A 22,109-nucleotide genomic window follows, 5' to 3' on the forward strand; every position below is an offset into this window, starting at 1 on the left:
TAGTTCAGTGACTTGAGAAGCCCAAGATAACGGATTTACCATCAACTTCCAGTAAAAGGAAATATTGATCTGTCCCTAGTGAAAGCATTGTCTCTTACAACCTGCCTTCTAAACCAGCAGAGTACCAAGTTGTAAGCTTGGAGAATGTTATTAGTGATTAAACATCCTAACAGATGCAGATAAAGTGATAATCGAATACAATTCAACACAAACTCTTGGTCAAAAAAGAAAATACAATAAAATTCTTGCAACACAAACAGAAGGAAATGTCCTTAAGCAAACAAAACAGAGCTGTTGAGATACCGTGCTGCCAATATGCTACAATCCCAATTTACTCACAACAGTGTTAACAGTTGTGATATTGTGAAATACATATTTAGTCTTTTTTTCCCATTTCTGGTACAGAGCTCCTAAAATGCTTGGAATTTCCTAAGTGATGAGTGTGATAAAAAGTGTCTTTAGTTATGCTAATGAGGTGACTTTTAGAAAACACCAAGATAGGGGCTGGTTGCCAGAGGAACCAGCCCTGATTTTAGAGAGTTGGACTGTTCAGTCCCCTGACCTCCAGAGGTTGGATCTATTGCCAACGGCCAATGACTTAAGCCTTACAAGAAATGATGAAAGGAGTTCCTCAACTTAAAACAAAGTGTCGTTCACGTTAACATGAAAACATAAAAATAAAACACACTACTAGGTAAGTATACTCAGATTCAAAATACTCTAAACTGTAATATGGTGGTGTGTTAACCACTTAATTCTAATGTAAAGCTGAAGGACCAAAGAAATAAAAATAGGTATACCTGCAATACTTAATGATACAGAATATAAAAAGAAATTTTGACATGAAAAACATAGAATATTGGGATGAGTAAAGGGTAGAATTTTTATACACAATAGAAGCTAAATTGTCATTAGTATAAAATACAGTGTTATATCTATAAGATATTTGAAGCAGGCCTCATGGTAACCACAAAGCAAAAACCTACAGTAGATATACAAAAGATAGAGAGAAGGGATTCAAAAGATACCAAGATGAAAATTATTAATCCACAGAGGAAGACAGTAAGAGAGGAAAAAAGGAATAAGGGAACTGCAAACCACCCCAAAACAATTAATAAGATGACATTAGTAAATCCTTACCTATAAATAATTATTTTAACTATAAATGGATTAATTTTCCAATGAAAAGGCATAGAGTGGCCTATATGTATATGCTATAGAAAAGGCAGTGGAATATACTGCCTACAGGACACCCACTTCAACTTTATCAATACACATAGAATCAAGGTGTAGGAATGGAAGAAGATATTCTATGCAAGTAAAATCCAAAAACAAGCAAGGGTATCTATACTTATATCAGATAATACAGACTTTAACTTAAAAATAGTACAAGAGGGGTGCCTGACTTCAGCTTAGGTCATGATTTCATAGTTCGTGAGTTCAAGCCCTGCATCAGGCTTTCTGCTGTCAGCACAGACCCTGCCTTGGATCCTCTGTCCCCCTCTTTCTCTGCCCCTCCCCTGCTCATTCTCTCTCTCTCTCTCTCCCTCTTTCTCTCTGTCTCTCTCAAAATAAATAAACTTTAAAAAAAAAAAACAGTATAAGAAACAAAGCAGGTGATCATGTAATAAGAATGATTAAGAATGAGTTTTATCATCAATGATAAGAATGAGTCTTCAACTCATCAAGAAGATATATAATAGTAAATATATATGCACCCAACATTGTAGCACCTAAATACACTAAGCATTACAAATAAATCTGAAGGGAGATATAATCCACACACTAATAGCAGGGAACATCAGTATTGCATTATCAACAATGGATAGATAATCTAGACTGAAAGTCAATAAGGAAACATTGGACTTAAACTACATTTTAGACCAGATGGAATTTATAAACAAACAGGGAGCATTTTATCCAACAGAAACAGAATACACATCCTTCTCAGCTCACACGCACATTCTACAGGATAGATCACAGGATAGAATGTAAGCTATTATTTATCATAAGTATAGAAAACTGCTCATGGGCTTTCATCTGAATCTTTTTTCCTTATTTGTCTCTTGGGAAGGGGGTAAGTCTTTGATCTTCCATATACCTTTTAAATCAACTTATCAAGTTCCTTTTAATAGCCTTATTTATTTTCATTTAGAATTACCTTTAAACTTCGTAATTTATAAAAAAATTCATAGCTTTATAATGTTGTGCCTTTTCCTGAATGTGGTATATTCCTAAATGTAATAGGTCTTTTTCAATGCTCACTATTTGTCTTCTATTGTATATGTTAGGGAAGTTTTTAGTTTTTGTGAGCTGTTTTTTGTAGATAACATGGTTATTTGAGTTCTAAGAATGTTCTTTTTACCTTTGGTGATTTGAAACGTCACAAAACTATATTAGCTTAAAATTTAGAATTAACTTTATTGATGATCTTTGTCTTCCTTTGTGCTATTTTTTAAATAATTTAATGTTAAGATTTCTTTTTTGAGCTCTATTGAGATATAATAGATATATAACATTGTGTAAGTGTTTTTCTGAGAAATACCTTTTATATCAACAACTAATTTTTTTTTGGCTTTAGAAGTGCATTGCTTTGTAGATGATATACAGACAAACAACTCCTGTAATGCTGCATTAAAATGCAGGTGATACTTCGGAATGTAACAAATATCACTTGTAAAAACTGATGCTCCAAAGTGTGCATCCTGGATGAACCCACCTTGATAAAATTAAAAAGAATTAAAATAAAATACACTTTCTAGGAATATATGCAGAGGCAAGCATGGTGTATAGAGAGAAAGCAAGGAAATAATGACTAGGAAATACCGGGTGGTGTTTACTCCAAGTGAAGGGGGGAGAAGGTGATTCATGAGTCACCATATAATTAACAATAGGGGAATTTTTGTAGGGGTTCTAGCTTTCACTTTGGCTAATTTGTTTAAGGGAGTTTACACATTATTAATAGTTATTAACTTCATATTTTTAAAAATTGAAAATCAGCCACACAAATGACACAAACATGATGAGAATGAGTCACGAAGCACAAATGACTAATCTCTATGAAATTTTAATTTAAAGCTCTGTGAATTTTAATTTTTTAAAAGAGGTATGGTTTTCTATATCTATCAGATGGAAGACTAGGCTGTCCTAAGAAATCTGCAATTGTGAAGCACCTACCAGCCAGGAAGAATAGTACTCGCATTATCTCAAATGTATAGTTGTTCTCATAAGAAAGTTAAATCTCTAGACACCAAATAAAAAAAGGAAGGTGAAAACTCTTACCTCACATAGATTTACTCCTTATTAAATGTTTTTCTTTTTTAAGTAAAGTGCTGTGGGGCATGGTTGTGGATTTCTTTCCCTTTCCAACCTCTTTACTGGAACACCTATGCAAACATAGGTGCAGCATAAATGTGTAGGACATTTAGCTCAAAGACCCCTTTTAGAAAGAATTCACTAGCTCCTAAAACAAGATTAGTTTTCAACTGGAATGTGGGGTAAAGGTTTGTTCAAGTTTTACATTTAACTTTCATGTCTGCATATTCCCTTTCCTCTGCTATTTCTCTTGTCTAGAAATATCCTCTTTTAAGAAATGTTTATTTATTTATTTTGAGAGAGAGAGAGAGTGCACGCACATGAGCTGGCAAGTGAGGAAAGGACAGACGAAGAGAGAGAATCCCAAGCAGGCTCTTCACTGTCAGTGCAGACCCCAACATGGGGTTCGATCCCACAACCCTGGGATTGTGACCCGAGCCGAATCAAGAGTCAGACGCTCAACCGACTGAGCCACTCAGGCAACCCTAGAAATATCCTTTTAATGCCAATTCTAATATGATCTAGGGGATCAGAGCATTTAACATACAGTTGGGAGTCAGGAGGAAAAGACCATCAAATGACACATCTTCCCAGCTGGTCAGCAAGCACATTGATGATAGAGCCCTCCCTACTGGTGAACTGGGGTACTTTTCATTGAAACACTTAGGACTGGACAGGAAGCTTTATTGTGTTGTTTTTCATTGTTGTTGATAATGAAGGAAATTTCCCAAATATAGATTTAACTAACATACAAAACCCAGCATGCAACAAATTATGAAATGAAGAATGCTCACTGATGCATAGTCTGCTTGTACCTGGTATTTAATGAGGTACCATAAGCTCATTAGAGGTTTCATTTACAGTAGCTTGGAAATAGAAGACTGGATAACAAAAGAAAATGACAGACTTTTAAAAAAAACACATGAAGAATTTATCATTTTAGTAATAGAAATGATTTTAAATTTTCTTTTATTTTCAACAGTTGCCAATGGTCTCAGAAAACGAATTAAAATGTGTGGGCATTACACTGGGAATTAAGAATACACTCTACATTTTATTAAAAGGGATACGCCTACTACACATAGCTAACTTTACTAAAATATTAAACTGATGGTAATGTTCCTGAGTTTTAGCAGATGAATTGAGGTATAATTGACATAGAATAATATTTTCAATTACTGTATGTATTTAAAATGCACGACTTGATGAGGTTTGACATATTAAACCATCATCACATATGAGGTTATGAGGGTATCTGTCACTCCCCAAAGTTTCCTTGTATTATATATAAGAATCCCAGATACATTTTGAAGTTACAATCCAGCTTTTTTGTGTCTTATTTTCTAGTTAAGTTTCCATGAACATATCTACAGATCTCCATAATCAATGTTAACTGGCCTTTCACACTGTAGAACTCAGAAAACAGAAAACATATTTTTTACGTTACCCTTAGGTGAATATGTAACAATTTTTACACAAACATATTCTTTAGTACTAACTAACAATACAGACTATTCTTGCCTGTCAATCCAATCAAAAATATACCCACATGAAAGCAGACAGTTATATTTAAGAGGGAAGCTGAATGTCGAAAACTGTTTCAACTTACCTCGTCCATGAGAGCAAGAAACCCACAAGATGAGAATGACATTGACTAGTAATCACATATTACATATTCTCAATGGTAAGTTAATACAGTTTTCCAGTTGAGTTGTTTGGGGTTGTAAATCTGCTTCATTAGCAGTTAGCAGGTGAGACCCTGAATGTAAGTGCATTACAGTGAAACTAGTTAATTGTTGCCATCCAGTTAAATAACAAAGTTCAAAGAGTTATACACAATCCCTAAATAATTCCCCTCCGTAGTTTCACAATACTTCATTGCATTCACTACTCAGTATCTAGTAAAAGGGTTAAAGCAAATTCTTAGTATTTATATATTGTATAACTAATGTGCCTCGAGCCACCTTTACTTATGGCCCGATTTACTCTGAAACATATAATGATTTCCCCTCTTAGGAAAAATACCACATAAATTTCTTCCTGGTTATATTTGTCATTTTTTAGGATATGATCCTATGCTATAAAAAAATTGTTTTCAAACACATAATTATAATCTAAAATATGATATTACTAGAAAAGAGAAAACTAATGAGGAAACAAGGCATCTGCTCAATTCTAAGCACTAACCTACCCAATATCCTCCATTTCTCCTGACAACAGATCTAGAAGGAACTCAACTGACTTGCCAGGGCTGGGTAAGGTGGGCTGGTCAGAATGTTGACCAGTAAGAAACCACTGGAAGCCCTGGCTGCTGGAGAAGCCTAGATCTACATCAGGCAGCAAGTCCAAATGGGGACAGACTGTCATCATTTTGTAGCTGCCACCTCAAGGTGATTTTCAGGGGATGGGCCCCTCCACTCTGGAGATCATGAGGTGGTTGGGCCTAGAAAGCCCCACTGCCTAAGGCAGGATTTAAGGTTGCACACTGTGCATGCATGTGCCCAGTAGTTCAGGGTAGCTCAGGACCGGGAACAGGGCGCTGCTCAGCACAGTCTGGTCTTGCTAGCATGGGGCCACAAGGACTGGCCGGGGTGTCATCTAAAAAGAGACACCAGGGAGAGCCAGTTACTGGAAAAGCTGGAGACTCTATTAGGCTGCAAGTTCAAATGGGCACTGACTATAGCAAATTAGCAGAAGCAGTCTCAGGGTGATTTTTAAGGGATGGGGACCAGCTACAATGGCAAATACACAGGTGGTTGTGGGTCACCCCAGGCCTAAAGTGCTAGAGGCCCCAATCCCTAAGGCAAGCTGAAGGGGTACATACTGCCATGGGTGTTCAGAGCAGATCAGTAATCACTTGGGATGTGGAACAGACAATAGATTGGAAAGATCAGTCACAGGAGCGGAATCATGGAGACTCAAGGCATTTGTCTTGCTCAAAACCCTAACCTGCAAAATGGGCATATGCCTATGAAGGCAGGGCTCAAGGTTACAGGATTGCTTTTGCAGGACTGTGTTGGGAGGGCTGACTAGGGTATCATATAATCAGGGATACCTGTGTGACCTAGTTTTGGGAGAAGACCAGCACTGACTTTTTAGCTCCCATTTGACAGACAGCTAGTCCTCAAGGACAGGGTATCAGTCCATTAGGAGACACCTAGGAGTCCTTATTCCCTGTTGAGTCCATGAGCCCATCAGGCTACAGGTCCACAAGAGTCTCATTTTTGGAGCTGGCCTCTCAAAGTGATTTGGGGAAGCAGGTCTTCCCTCCATGCCTTCAGATCTGCAGGTGGTTGGGACTGGCCAGGGTTCCACAGGTTTGAAGGGATGGGTCTGCCCCTGGCCAGCTTTCCAGTGTGTTCCCTGTTACTGTGCCCACGTCATGGCACAGATCAAGGGAGCCAAGGACCTGACCAGGAAGGGCACCAAGAGCCTGGGTCACGGGAGCAGGGTCTTGGTCTTACTCGCATCTACTTGATCCTAAGACTTAACCTATACAAAGGGGCATATTCCTACTGAGGCCCTTCAGTAGTCATCTGGGCTGCTTCCCCTGAGCTGGGTTGAGCAAGTTGGCCATGGCAACCTCCAGCTGATAAAGGGACACCTGGGAGCCTTGCTCACCTGGCCACTGATGCCCAGGAACGCAGCTGATGATGGTAAGTGTATGTGAGCACTGACCACGGCCAGTTAAAGGTCAGACCTCTAGAAGGACTTTCTAGAAATAGGATTATTTGTTCTAGCTCTGTGAAGAATGCTCGTGTTACTTTGATAGGGATTGCATTGAATATGTAGATTGCTTTGGGTAGTATCGACATTTTAACAATATTTGTTCTTCCTATCCAAGAGCATGGGATCTTTTTCCATTTTTTTGTGTCTTCTTCAATTTCTTTCATAAGCTTTCTATAGTTCTCAGTGTATAGATTTTTCACCTCTTTGGTTAGATTTATTCCTAGGTATTTTATGGTTTTTGGTGCAATTGTAAATGGAATCAACTCCTTGATTTCTCTTTCTGTTGCTTCATTGTTGGTGTATATGAATGCAACCAATTTCTGTGCGTTGATTTTATACCCTGCAACTTTGCTGAATTCATGAATCAGTTCTAGCAGGTTTTTGGTGGAATCTTTTAGGTTTTCCATATAGAGTATCATGTTATCTGCAAAGAGTGAAATTTGACCTCCTCCTGGCCAATTTGGATGCCTTTTACTTCCTTGTGTTGTCTGACTGCAGAGGCTAAGATTTCCAATACTATGTTGAATAACAGTGGTGAGAGTGGACATCCCTGTCTTGTTCCTGACCTTAGGGGGAAAGCTCTCAGTTTTTCTCCATTGAGGATGATATTAGCATTGGGTCATTCATATACGGCTTTTATGATCCCAACATATGCTCCTGCTATGCCTACTTTCTTGAGAGTTTTTATCAAGAAAGGATGCTGTATTTTGTCAAATTCTTTCTCTGCATCTATTGAGAGGATCATATGGTTCTTGCCCTTTCTTTTATCGATGTGGTGAATCACATTGATTGTTTTCCAGATATTGAACAAGCCTGGCATCTCAGGTATAAATCCCACTTGGTCATGGTGAATAATTTTTGTAATGTATTGTTGGATCCGGTTGGCTAATATCTTGTTGAGGATTTTTGCATCCATGTTCATCAGGGAAATTGGTCTATAGTTCTCCTTTTTAGTGGGGTCTCTGTCTGGTTTTGGAATCGAGGTAATGCTGGCTTCATAGAAAGAGTCTGGAAGTTTTCCTTCCATTTCTATTTTTTGGAACAGCTTCAAGAGAATAAGTGTTAACTCTTCCTTAAATATTTGGTAGAATTCCCCCTGGAAAGCCATCTGGCCCTGGACTCTTGTTTGTTGGGAGATTTTTGATTACTAATTCGATTTCTTTACTGGTTATGGGTCTGTTCAAATTTTTTGTTTCTTCCTGTTTCAGTTTTGGTGGTGTATGTTTCTAGGAATTTGTCCATTTCTTCCAGATTGCCCATTTTATTGGCATATAATTGCTCATAATATTCTCTTATTGCTGCTGTGTTGGTTGTGATCTCTCTTCTTTCATTCTTGATTTTATTTATTTGGGTCCTTTCCTTTTTCTTTTTGATCAAACTGGCTAGTGGTTTATCAATTTTGTTAATTCTTTCCAAGAACCAGCTCCTGGTTTCATTGATCTGTTCTACTGTTTGGGTTTTTTTTTTTTTTGTTTGTTTCGATAGCATTAATTTCTGCTCTAATCTTTATTATTTCCTGTCTTCTGCTGGTTTTGAGTTTTATTTGCTGTTCTTTTTGCAGCTCTTTAAGACGTAAGGTTAGGTTGTGTATCTGAGATCTTTCTTCCTTTTTTAGGAAGGCCTGGATTGCTATATACTTTCCTCTTATGACCACTTTTCCTGCATCCCAGAGGTTTTGGGTTGTGGTGTTATCATTTTCATTGGCTTCCATGAACTTTTTAATTTCCTCTTTAACTTCTTCGTTAGCCCATTCATTCTTTAGTAGGATGTTCTTTAGTCTCCAAGTATTTGTTACCTTTCCAAATTTTTTCTTGTGGATGATTTCGAGTTTCATAGCATTGTGGTCTGAAAATATGCACGGTATGATCTCGATCTTTTTGTACTTGTTGAGGGCTGATTTGTGTCCCAGTATGTGGTCTATTCTGGAGGACGGTCCATGTGCACTGGAGAAGAATGTATATTCCGCTGCTTTAGGATGAAATGTTCTGAATATACCTGTTAAGTCCATCTGATCTGGTGTGTCATTCAAAGCCATTGTTTCCTTGTTGATTTTTTGATTAGATGATCTGTCCATTGTTGTGAGTGGGGTGTTGAAGTTCCTACTATTGTGGTATTACTATCAATGAGTTTCTTTATGTTTGTGATTAGTTGATTTATATATTTGGGTGTTTCACATTTGGTGCATAAATGTTTACAATTGTTAGGTCTTCTTGGTGGATAGACCCCTTGATTATGATATAATTCCCTTCTTCATCTCTTGATACAGTCTTTAAAGTCTAGATTGATATAAGTATGGCTACTCTGGCTTTCTTTTGTTGACCATTAGCATGATAGATGGTTCTCTATCCCCTACTTTCAATCTGAAGGTGTCTTTGGGTCTATAGTGGGTCTCTTGTAAACAGCATACAGATGGATTTGTTTTTTTATCCATTCTGTTACCCTATGTCTTTTGATTGGAGCATTGAGTCCATTGATGTTTAGAGTGAGTAGTGAAAGATATGAATTTACTGCCATTATGTTTCTTGTAGAGTTGGAGTTTCTGGTGGTGTTCTCTGGTCCTTTCTAGTCTTTGTTGCTTTTGGTGTTTGTTTGTTTGTTTTTCATCTTTTTTCCTCTCAGAGAGTCCCCCTTAATATTTCTTGCAGGGCTGGTTTAGTGGTCACAAACTCCTTTAATTTTTGTTTGTCTGGAAAACTTTCTCTCTCCTTCTATTTTGAATGACAGCCTTGCTGGATAAAGAATTCTTGGCTGCATATTTTCCTGATTCAGCACACTGAATATATCCTGCCACTCCTTTCTGGCTTGCCAAGTTTCTGTGGATAGGTCTGCTCCAAATCTGATCTGTCTTCCCTTGTAGGTTAGGGACTTTTTTTCCCTTGCTGCTCTCATGATTCTCTCCTTGCCTGAGTATTTTGTGAATTTGACTCTGATAGCCTTGTTGATGGTCAGTTTTTGTTGAATCTAGTGGGAGTCCTCTGTGCTTCCTGAATTTTGATATTCATAACCCTTCTACCCCTACTTCTCTCTATTCCTCTTCTGGGACCCCTATGATTCTCATGTTGTTCCTTTTTAATTAGTCACTGATTTCTCTAATTCTTAAATCGTGCTCTTTTGCTTAGTCTCCCTCTTTTTTTCTGCTTCATTATTCTCCGTAAGTTTGTCCTCTATATCACTGATTCTCCTCTGCCTCATCCATCCTTGCCGCCATAGACTTCATTCAAGATTGGAGCTCAGTTATGGCATTTTTATTTCATCCTGAGTAGCTTTTACTTCTTTATCTCCACAGAAAGGGATTCTAACCTATTTTTGACTCCAGCTGGTATTCTTATTATTGTGATTCTAAATTCTGGTTCAGACATCTTGCTTGTATCTGTGTTGGTTAAGTCCCTGGCTGTCGTTTCTTCCTGCTCTTTCTTTTGGGGCGAATTCCTTCGTTTAGTCATTTTGAAAGGAGAAAGGAATTAATGAGGTAGAAAAAATTAAAATTTAAAAAATATTAAAATTAAAAAACTAAAAACAAACCCACTCACCAAAAAAAATCAAATAAATGATGTTAGATGCTAGGTGTGTTTTGGTCTGGGTGTTGAAAGCGGCTTCATGGATTAGAGAAAAAATGGGGAGAAAAAAAGGAAATCATTTGAAAATTTGAAAAAATGAATACACTGAAGTAGACTAAAATGAAATGATGGAAGTAAAATAGAATTTGAAAAAATTACACAAAAGAAAAAATATAGTAGAAAAAATTTAAAGAAAAATATTTTTAATAAAAATTGAAAATAAAAATGATTTTTTTCTTTCTGTATTCAAGAAAAAGAAAAGAAACGAAAAAGAGAAAAAAGAGAAGGAAAATTGAATAGATGAACCAGCTAATAGACTGAAATACGACTGAAATTACTTCATTTTCCACTAGAAGTCAAATGATGAAGTGCTTTATAGTCCATAAACTAAGCAAGTGGTGAGACTTGTGTTCTTGAACATTGAGGTTGGCCCAGTTGGGCGGGGCTTAGTGTAACGGCTCCCTTTTCCACTAGATGGTGCTGCTTAGCTTACTGGGGTGGATTGTTGTGGCACTTGTAGGTGTGTGCGCGCGCGCATGTGCGGGAGCAGTGAAAATGGCATCACCCAGCTACCCAATCTCTAGTATAAGAACTCTGTTCTCCCCAATCAGCAATCACACACCCATCCTTTGTCTACAGCTTCCATCCATGCCCCGCTTTTACACAGTCCGTGACCAAGTCCCAGGCAGCACCTCCCTCCCTAATTTTGTCTCAGATGTGGCTGTTTCTCCCGGCCCCTTATTTCTGAGGGACTGTGGCTTTGACCCATTCTGCCCCTCTGCAGACAGTCTCACCGAGCAATGGCCAAATGCCGGCTGCACCCAGGAAAGGTCACAGCACCGTGATGCTGCCAATGCCCGGAGACTGTGGCTGGGTGCCAGCCTGCCCCAGAAAAAGTTCGCGAGATGGTGTAGCAGCAGCATTTCAGGGATTCTGGCAAATCACAACACACATCACCAGGCTTCACCCTTAACAACCTTGTTCCAGCACCAGCAGCTGTTGTTCTCTGGGGTCTGCTGGGGCCAGGTGGCCTCACAGCCTCTACCAAATGTCCTTCCAGCAGTGGAACCGCTTCTCCCCATGTGGCCCGAGAACCTCCCAGACACCACTCTGCTCCTGGGGATTCGCCCTTCACACCAGAGCACCTCCAGGTATCGAGCTGCAGAGTTTCAGACTCTGCGCTCCCCCTATTTATAGTCTTAATGGAATTTAAACCCTCTCCTTTCTCCTTTCTCCCTTTTTAATTCAGTCCCTGCGGCTGTTTCCAATTTTCCAGTTTCTCTCCAGCTGCTTTTGGCAGGGGGGTGATTTTCCCATATTCTGCCCCCCACCCCACCCCCGTGTCCATCCTCTCTCCACATTTAAAAGCAGCTCCCTGCCATCCACAGCTTCTCTCTCCCCAAGTTCACCTCTCCACACTGTGTGCCTGCTGAATTCTGTGGTTCAGGCTGTGCATATTGTTGTGTTAATCCTCAGATCAGTTCTAGGTGTACAGGATGGTTTAGTGTTGGTCTGGCTGTATTTCATGGGCGCAAGACACAAAAAACTTCCATGCTGTTCTGCCATCTTGGCTCCTCCCCCCTAGCTGTTTGTACTTTAAAAGGCCTCTCTCTTTTTGTGTTCTTCAGTCTCAGATTATTGTGTGCTGTGTTTACATTTCAAAGGTATGATAACATTTATAACCTTAAGGGATAGAGAATGGAAGTTTTTTTAGTTTTGGAGTAATTATTATTTACCTTTTTAAATTTCAGAGCAACTTGTTCTAATATTCTGGTGTTTTGTTAGTGTCTACAAACATTTTGACAGGAATAGGCAAGGTTTTAGGATTGGTAAAGATAGGTGGGTTTTGACTTGTTTCTAGAGTTACATTTCTGGTTTTGTAGAGATCTACAAGACAAAAACAGTTGTTTCTAATCCCCAAAGAACTGGATTACAGCCTGAATATTAAGAGACTGACCTACCTTTTTAACTAAACTTGCATCTTTATATCTGGAAGATTTTTAACTAAAATGAGAATCAAAAGATTTATATCTTTATAAAGTCTGTATAAAGCATTTTGACAAAGGCCTTATTTCTGAGTATACAATTCAACTTTCACTTTTACCAGTCCATGAACATCGTCCTTCCACTGATCATGTGTAGGAAGGCCTAGGAGAAATTTTGGTCACCTGTTTTCTCTGTGAGGAAGTGCCATGAATGGCCACTAATCTTTCTAATTCTTCTCTAAATTTGACAGGCTTTTCTGAAACAGAGGTAAAAGGACTTTATAACTTAAAAGATCTCTGCTTTTTTTTTTTTTCAACGTTTATTTATTTTTGGGACAGAGAGAGACAGAGCATGAACAGGGGAGGGGCAGAGACAGAGGGAGACACAGAATCGGAAATTTTTTTTTTTTCAACGTTTATTTATTTTTGGGACAGAGAGAGACAGAAAAAGATCTCTGCTTTTTAATGGACAGGAATTTCTTTCTGGAGGAGAAGGGGAAAAGAGACAGACAGGGGTAGGGGGATCCTTGGGTGGCTCAGTAGGTTAAGCGTCTGACTTCAGCTCAGGTCATGATCTCATGGTTCATGGGTTCGAGCCCCGTGTTGGGCTCTGTGCTGATAGTTCTGTGCTGGAGCCTGCTTCAGATTGTCTCCCTCTCTCTCTGCCCCTCCCCTGCTCAAGCTCGCTCTCTCTCTCTCTCTCTCTCAAAAATAAATAAACATTGAAAAAATATTTTTAAATAGGCAGACAGGGCCAAATTTTGAGAAGGGGAACTTACAGATGTGGATATTTTCATCTTAAGTCTAATTTCTGTTTTTTTCATCTTGCCAAGGGAGTCCTTAAGGCCAGCTGTTACACTAATAAGGACAATTGAAAACATTCTATAAAGAATTTTTTCTTCTTTCAAATACACCCAATTTAAAGGAGCCATCATCTGGCTCTGATGAGTAGGATCATATTAATCTCAATAGTGACTCAAACCAAAAAGTCTTTTTATGAAACGACCCAGAGGTAACTTTCCAGGCTTTGTCCTTGGGTGCAAGAGGCATCCCTGGATACCACAGAGATGATGCAGTCCCCATGATCCACAAGTTTGTGCCCCAAAATAGCACAAGAAAACAAAGGCCTTTGTTGCACTAGTAATAACAATGGTGTAGTGAAAATGAGGTCTCTGGTCTCCCACAAGTGTGAGATGCCTCCAGTCGGTCATGCTAATCTGTGACACTAGGCCGACACTTCTGCAATGGGACTTTTCCATCACTACCAAGCAATAAAGGCTAAGATGACAAAGGTCCCTTATGGGCAGGGACCTCTTATGACAAACTCCCCAGAGGGTTGGCACAGCCAAAGAGACAGCTGCTTGTAACTGCGTGTCTCTGAACCCAGTGTATTCAACTGGCTATCAAGTTGTACCCAGGTAAGCCACCCTCCAGATGGCAGAGACCAGACAGAATATTCTCACTGGTCACAAAGTAAAGGTTTCAAGACATAAAACAAGACAGAAGGAAAAAGCTGGTCTGGTTTTCATATATGGGCCCACAGCAAAGTTTGTCTAGCCACCGGTCTGATGAGAACTGTGAACTCACCAGGCTGTGAGGCTAGGTCAAACAGCAGGCTGATAAGACCAATGCCTGTGTCCCTTCTGTAACATAATTCCTTTTGTGACAAATGACACAGAAGACAAACAGTGATCATCTCTCAGAGGAAATGGGTCAAGCAAAGAGTACTTTACCAAATTTACCAGAGATGCTAAGCCCAAGCAACTAGTTCCACAAATATTTTCTCCTGCTAATCTACCTTTAGAAAGAGATTAACAGGAGTCTCTTCATTCTTATTACATTAGACCCTACAGTTAGATAACCAGGTAAGGATTCTTACCTTACGTCTGCTGTTTACCACCTGTCCCAGGATCTCTCAACGGTAGCAGTTTCCAGCCACGGAAGTTCATCCTTCTGCGTATGCCAGCTGTTGGTGAGGAAAAATACTCTTCTATCATTCAAGGTTCTTCTAGCTGGTCTAAGAATTAAATTGACATGAGAGAGATTAACAGGAGAAAAAAAATGTTTAATTAACTGTGCATGAAGGTCTAATATTAAAATTGAGACCCAAAGGAATGACCAAGGCAGCCAACTTTTATGCTTTTTGGGCAAAGAAACAACAAACCTGTGAATAATAGTAAAAAGAAAATTTATGTTTGATGGCTTCAGTTAGTAAGGAAGTGTAAAAAGAATTTGTTCTGAGGTAGTAAATTATTAAAAGAAACAAGATTTGTTTATATAGCCTTCTTTGCTCTGAATTCCCTAAATCTGATGATAAAAATGTCTCTTCATATCCTGGTACAGGGAAATGTATCCCCAGCCTCTCACATGGGCAATTTATCTCCTGTTTTGAGGAAATAAAGTGGGGGTCTGGGTGTTCTCTTTGCACTAGCTGTTTCTTACATAACTTTAATTCAAAATAATGAATATACCAAAGGAGCATATTAGGGCAGACTTTCATTGACCCCCACATGCACATTTGTGTAGGTTAGGGCTTAGGATAAGGCAGATACTGTGGATTCTCCAAGAGACCACTTGTGAGAACTAGATTCTCCAAATGTGGCTCCGTTCAGGTCACTGAGTTTCCAGATCTACAGTGGCCCATGAGTGTCCAGTATATACCCTGACAGCCATCTGTGGGCTACCTGAGTACTCCAGGGTTGGGCAACTCAGATGGGTCCCCAAACAAATGCATAATCTCCAGTGTAGAGGGAGCCCAACCCCCAAAATCCATTGTGAGGTGGCAGCTTCAAACTGGCCACACTCCGTCCCCATTTGGACTGGTTGCCTGATGAGGTATAGGGCTCACCAGTAATCAAGGTTCCTAGGTGTCTGTTAGGAAAGGCAATGCCAGCCAACCCACCCACTCCAGCTCTGGCAAGGAAGTCCACATTCCTCCAGCTCTTCTTTCAGAGCCGAGCTATCCAACCAGCCTGATGGCGGGGCCCGGGCGGTGGACGGATCGGGACTGCAGGGCGGCGGCCCACCGACAGTGAAGCTTCTTGTATTCCCGCTTTTATGTAATTTGGCCTTAATAAAAGTACCTGAGGAATTGCCCTCGACAGGTCCCCTGGGAAAAGAACCACTGGGAAAGAAATAAGGCTCCGCAAGGACATTGTGCGGCCCTACATTTAGCCCTTGCCACCGCCTATAAAGACTCCTCCACCTAAAGGAAGGCTAGCCTCATACATTTCCCAACCAAGGAGGGACAAATGGATTTAAAAGCCCCACTCCAGCGACAAAGGAGTGTATCTATGGGCACAGGTTACTCCAACCCCTAGGCCTACTTGACCCCCAGGAGGCATTCCAGATGATGATTGAACCTAGTCGGTTAGAGTACAGAATGGCTCATTAGTTCCTAGGTGCATTGTCTCTCTGAGAATGTATAAGGCGTGCGTTCCTAAGGCCCTCTTGGCCCCCTCCTGGCACCTCGGACCGAGGCGAACACTTTTGTTCCTCAAACCACAAATGGTTCGGGGAAACAACTAAGAGGTCACGTCCCTGTAACTGTTCCACTTGAGGTGTTGAGAGATAGATGACCTTTCACGAAAACAGCAGAGCAAATGCTTTATAGATAAACGTAGATACATAATGAAAATAATGTAAGAAATTAATCAAGAAGCAAAAGGCAGGAGGGAACGTTATGAGAAAATAACCATGTTATTCCTTAAAGGGTGATTACGCATAGGAACATTTTTGGAATTAGGTAATGCTAGAAAACATAGATGACGCACGCTACAAGGGAATTGCTAACAAATATAATGCCACGTTTGCCACAATAAAGCGGCCAGTCCAACACACTGCTGTTGTCTGTGTCCACTTTTATTTTTGTTTTATTTTATTTTCATTTTTTCGCCGACGCCGTTCATCCTTCGGGAACACCGGGACCTGCTGGAGCTGGACTCCGGCAGAGCACGGGCATTTGTGGAGACTAATGCTTGGAATGGACAGATGCCAGGTATTCCCAAGAGCCCTACCTTCTGGGACCCAGCCTCGCCCAGCATCGCCCTGCTGTATGCCCCTGGCTACCCAGACTTGCATGGCTCACATGTGCCAGGTACAGACCCATAGGCCAGCCTTGGGAAGACTCAGCCCTGTAAGCCTGGGGAACTCTAGCTCCCTTCAAACGCATGCATAATCTCTGGCATGGAGCCCACCTCCTGAAAACTGCTCTGACGTGGCAGCTGCAGACGGGCAACGGTCCTCACGTGCATTTGATGCTTGTTGGGGTTCCAGGCTTCTCTAGGAACCAGCCCTCCCACGTGTCTTCTAATGGAGGATACCCTGTCCTCCTGCCCAATCCCTCCCTGGCGGGGAAGCTGACAAATCTCCAGCAATGCCTGCAGGGGGAATGTTCCCCAGTGGGTCAGTAGGCCTTGAGATCAGGCCAATGTTTTATTCTCCTAAGAGCCTGCTCTTGTGAACCAACCTCTCCAGACACTTGCCCTATCCTAGGTCCCTAGCTACTCTGAACCCTGCAGTCTGTTCATGCATAGTCCACACTTCACCACCCGCCCTTGGTCAGCCAGGGCCCTTCAGGCCTGTGGAGCTGGGACCCATCCCCAAGCTAATGCCTTGCCTCAGTGTGGAGGAGGCCAACACCCCAAAAATCACTCTGAGACATAGCCGACATGGCCAAGAGTCAGTCCCTTGTGGAATGGCTACCTGATGGGCTCCCAGGCATCTCCTACTGGAGCCCACTGAAACCAGTTCACCCAAACCAGCCCTGGCAAGGCAGTCTAGATTCACTCAGTTCTGCCTTCACGGGGAATATTCACATATGTGGAGATCAGTGCTTCTAATTAGGGCGATGTCAGTTACTCTCAAAAGTCCCCTCCAGTGACCCGGCCTTGCCTGGCATTGCTTCACACCAGGTTCCTGGCTACCCTGCTCTGTGAGGCCCACACGTGCACAGTTTGCCCTCTGCCAGCAGGCCTTGGTCTGCAGGGGTCACTTCTGCCCTGTGGAGCTCTGGCCTGACCCCAATCACCTAAATGGCCTCAGAGTGGAAAGAGCCCTTCCTCTGATATACTTTTAAGGCAGCAGCTTTAAACTGGCCACATCAATCCCCAAACTAGAACGGCTGTCTGATGGGGTCCTGGGCTTCTCCAACAGTTGAGGCTTTCAGGTGTTTGCTGTTGAAGGGTACCCTGGCCGTCCCACGCTGCCCCACAAAGGCAAGACAGTCCAGGTTCCTCCAGCTCTGCCTTTAAGGGGAATATACACATTTGTGCACGTAAAGGTTACGAATGAGGCAGATGCCAAGTTATCACCACTAGGCTGCTCCTGTGACTGGGTTACTTCTGACTCAGTTCCAGGTTCCTGGCTATTCTGACCTGCCTCCCCAGCAAACGGGCAGTCCCAGCTCGTCAGCCTTTTACTGCCGGGGCTGCCAAGCCCGTGGAGCTCAGGCTGGTCCCCAAACACCTGCATAGCCTTGTGAAAGAAGATTCCAAAGTGAGGTAAGCATTGCTAAGAGAGTGATTCAAAATAGAGGCAGGAGGCTATTGAGGAAGCAGAGCCTACGCACTCTCCTGTTTCAACTCTTGGAACACCGTGAACTTGTGACTTTTGTCAGTTACAACTGCATGCCCTCCCCAAACACATCCTTCTACTTTGGACTGAGATAGAGGTAATGAACACTTGTTAGCTAAATTGAAGATTATTCACACACACAAAATTCATTGTCCCCTGTACTAGTCTCTGTAACACCCCCCTTTTCCCTGTTCACAAGCCATATGGAAGGGGATGGAGATTTGTTCTGGATCTTAGGGAAAGTAATAATATTTTATTTTCTAAATAAGATATCAAAACATTAATTACTGAACAGAGATTTGCCCACATTGGGCTTTTTATTATAGAGAAACTAAAGATATTCAGGTCTATTAGTAAACATGTTTTATGTCACATTGAGAAAACACATGTTTTCTCATGTGTTTATGAACATGTTTATAAACACGTTTATTAAATGTATTTATAAATTTGCCAGTCCATAATTGGTTACCTCTTTGTTTTTGCTGGAAATTAAGGATTCTAAGGTCTGAGAATTCTAATTAATGTATGTGAACTTAAAACTGCTAAAAGCAATAAGGATGAGAGAAAACAACTGTATATGAAAAGTATGCAAAAAGGAAATAGAATGTGTGCTTTTTGTTCTGTAGAAAAGAACAATTTGAGAAGTGGAAAGAACAAGGGACAAACAAAATGGGATGCAGAACGTTGTAGAAAGTTTGTAGAAAAGGAGTTTTATGTTGTATGGTCAAAGCTGGCTAAGACTGAATGTTATTTATAGATCTTTTAAAATGAGCTCAATAGTGTAGTGATATCAAACTAGAGTTTGGTTTTCTCTCTGTTAAAACAACAAAATTTTCTTATTTCTTATTTTGTTTACTTTCAGATACTAGCCTGTTCTTAGTAAGAAATTATAAACAAAATTTCTTTACCATTAATGTAATCTGCCTGGGAAACAATGACTCTGGGTTTTTGTCTTTATCATTATCTTCTTTTACTTAGCAAAACTGAGTCTTCTCTATTCAAAAAGAGCTAAGACTTTTGCAGGTATGTAATCTTCTATATTTATACTTGAAATATTTTTTGCCACTTTGGTTCAGTAGATAATTAGGTACTTTCATAATTTTCTGTGATCCTATTTAGCTAAGTGTCCAAACCTGTTATTTTTAACAAACTTCCCCAGATCAAATTCTAAATAAAGTCTCTCTGACCTGGAAGAAATTTGGGTGTTTTTTAACCCCAGAGGGTCCCTGGAACATTCCAAAGTATCTATTAAACTAATTAAACTATTATATCATTTGATATAATAAGTCAGAGGAACAATAGCTCAAAGACTCAAAACCAGGGGCGCCTGGGTGGCTCAGTCGGTTGAGCGTCCGACTTCAGCCAGGTCACGATCTCACGGTCCGTGAGTTCGAGCCCCGCGTCGGGCTCTGGGCTGATGGCTCGGAGCCTGGAGCCTGCTTCCGATTCTGTGTCTCCCTCTCTCTCTGCCCCTCTCCCGTTCATGCTCTGTCTCTCTCTGTCTCAAAAATAAATAAACGTTAAAAAAAAAAAAAAAATTAAAAAAAAAAAAATAAAAAAAAGACTCAAAACCATTCACCAGATCTACCCTTTGACTAAAATAAATGAGAACCTAACTGATATCTAGACCTTATTTCCTCAAACCTCATTACTTAAATGTGGGCCATAAGACTCTCACCTAGCACGCTTGTTGAATATGCTAAATCTCAACCAAGTATGAAACGTGCTCTCTTCCGAGGGATATGATGGACCTAGAGCAGGCTGCCAACGGCTCCAGCAGCGAAAGGGAATTCCTGCATCATGAAATCAATCACCGATTCTCTGCTGCTATACAGATCTTGATCAAAAGGGAGAAATGTGAAAGAAAATTCCAAAACGAAGTAAGCATTGTTAAGAGAGTCATTCAAAATAGAGTCTGGAAGACCGTGAGGAAGCAGAACCTATGCCCGTCTCCGGTTCAATTCTTGGAACACCATGAACTTTTGACTTTTGTCAATTGCACCTGGTTCACTTCCTGCAATGTATTCTTCTACTTTGGGTTGAAATAGACATAATGTAATACCTGCTAACTAAATATCCAATCCTATATTAGATAGTCAGTTTAACTCCACCAGCACCAATCATAATTCTTTCAAAACAAGTCATGTAACCTTGTGGGTTTTGCCTCTACAAGCCTGTACTCCTGGGCTCACAATTTGTAATTCACGCGTTGATCAACTGCATGTCTCCCGTGTTGTAATCCCTGAGGCCCCAAAGAAACGCTTTAGGCTTTACAGCCTCATGGTTTTCTCGGTCCACAGCCTCATGGTTTTCTTGGTCCACAGCCTTCAGGGTTGAGAGTGCCTTACCCACCCAAAATCTTTCCAAGACTGCTTCTTAAATTGGCCACTTTCAGTTCCCATTTGGACTGACTGCCTGATAGAATCCCAAGCTTTTCCAGCAATCAATGCTCCCAAGGATTGGTTAAGAGACGGTACCCCAGTAGTCTCATCCGGCACTGCCCTAGCAAGGCAGGTCAGATTCCTCCAGCTCTACCTTCAGAGGGAATATGTACATTTGTGTAGGTTAATGCTTAGAATTAGAAAGATGCCAGGGACCCCAGGAGTTCCCTCCTGTGACTGGCCTCAACTGATACTGTCCTTTTTCAGGACCCTGGCCACCCTGACCTGTCTCCCCAGTCCCCAACCTGTGCATGCACAGTCCAAGCCCTGTTAGCAGGACTTGGGCAGCAAGGGGCACTCCAGGACCAGTGAGCTCTGGCAGTGAGCTCTGGTACCCCAATCACCAGAATGGCCTCAGGATACAGAGAGCCCATACCATGAAAATAGGAGTCTCCACTCGAAACTGGGGATTACCAATCCCTAGCTGGCCTGGCTACCTGATGGTGTCCCAGGCATCTCCAGCAATCAGGGCTTCTGAGTGTCTCTTATTGGAGGGGACCCTGACCATCCTGTGGCCCACCCTAGCTAGACAGGTCCAGATTCCTCCAGCTGTGCCCTCAGGGAGAATATATGAATTAGCCAGATGAATTAGAATTAGCCAGATGTCTTGTGCCACCAACAGCCCACCTCTGGGACCTGGCTTCTCCAGACACTTGCCCTATTGCAGTGATAGGATCTGCATGGCTTGTGCATGCACAGTATGTACCACGTCCACCTGCTAAGTGTAGCTGGGGCCCTCCACGCCCGTGGGGCTCGTGCTGGTCCCAAACCACCAGTAAAGCCTCCTGGGTGGAAGGATCCAACTCCCCGAAATCTTGCTGAGGCCGTGAGGACTGGCTGCCTGATGACCCTCTGGCTTCCCCAGCCATCGAGGCTCCCAAGTGTCTCTTACCAAAGGATACTCTGGCTGGCCTGCCAGGCCGGATGCTGGCAGAGCGGTGCAGTTTCCTCCAACTCCATCTTCAGGGTGGATTTGGACATCTGTACAGTGCTCGAGACTAGGCAGACACTTGTACCCCGAATGGCCTGCTCCTGTGACCAGACCTGTGTCTACAACTGCCCTGTGTCCGGTTTCCTGCCTACCCCGACCTGCGCAGCTTGCGTATGTGCACCTCGCCAGCCACCTGGGGGCTTGTAGGGGGCGCTCCAGGCGCGTGGAGCGACGCATGTGAGGACTGAACCTCCCGAATGGCCTCGGGGAGGAAGCCCACACCAGGAAAACATTTCTGAGGCGGCAGATTTAACTGGCCACAGTCAGTCCCCATTTGGACTGGCCGCCTGAGGGAGTCCAGAGGCCTTCCAGCAATCAAAGCTCCCAGGGGTCTCTTATAGGAGGGTACCAAAGCAGTCCAATTTGCTCCAGATCTGCCTTCAGCGGGAATATGGACATTCGTGTAGGTTAGGGCTTGGATTAGGCAGATGCCCTGTACTCTCACAGCCCACTTCCCTGACCCAGCCTCCCCAGACATTTGTCCCATTCTAGATCCCCCATTACCCTTACCTGCCGG

The 22,109-nt window shown here is 41.7% G+C and overlaps 1 protein-coding gene across 1 annotated transcript in view; it reads right to left on the bottom strand.

The window, feature by feature from the left end:
• The window catches only part of LOC124509856 (complement factor H-like), a 42,215-nt gene extending 25,549 nt beyond the window's left edge, over positions 1 to 16,666 (bottom strand). The window contains 1 exon segment of the mRNA XM_047076459.1: positions 16,603 to 16,666. Coding sequence (XP_046932415.1) covers positions 16,603 to 16,666 — 64 coding nt within the window.
• Positions 16,667 to 22,109: the final 5,443 nt, after the last annotated feature.

Source organism: Lynx rufus, unplaced genomic scaffold (assembly GCF_022079265.1).
Source record: "Lynx rufus isolate CCGP_SWC_20201006 ecotype Redwood Valley unplaced genomic scaffold, mLynRuf1.p SCAF_15, whole genome shotgun sequence".
Taxonomy (NCBI): Eukaryota; Metazoa; Chordata; class Mammalia; order Carnivora; family Felidae; genus Lynx; species Lynx rufus.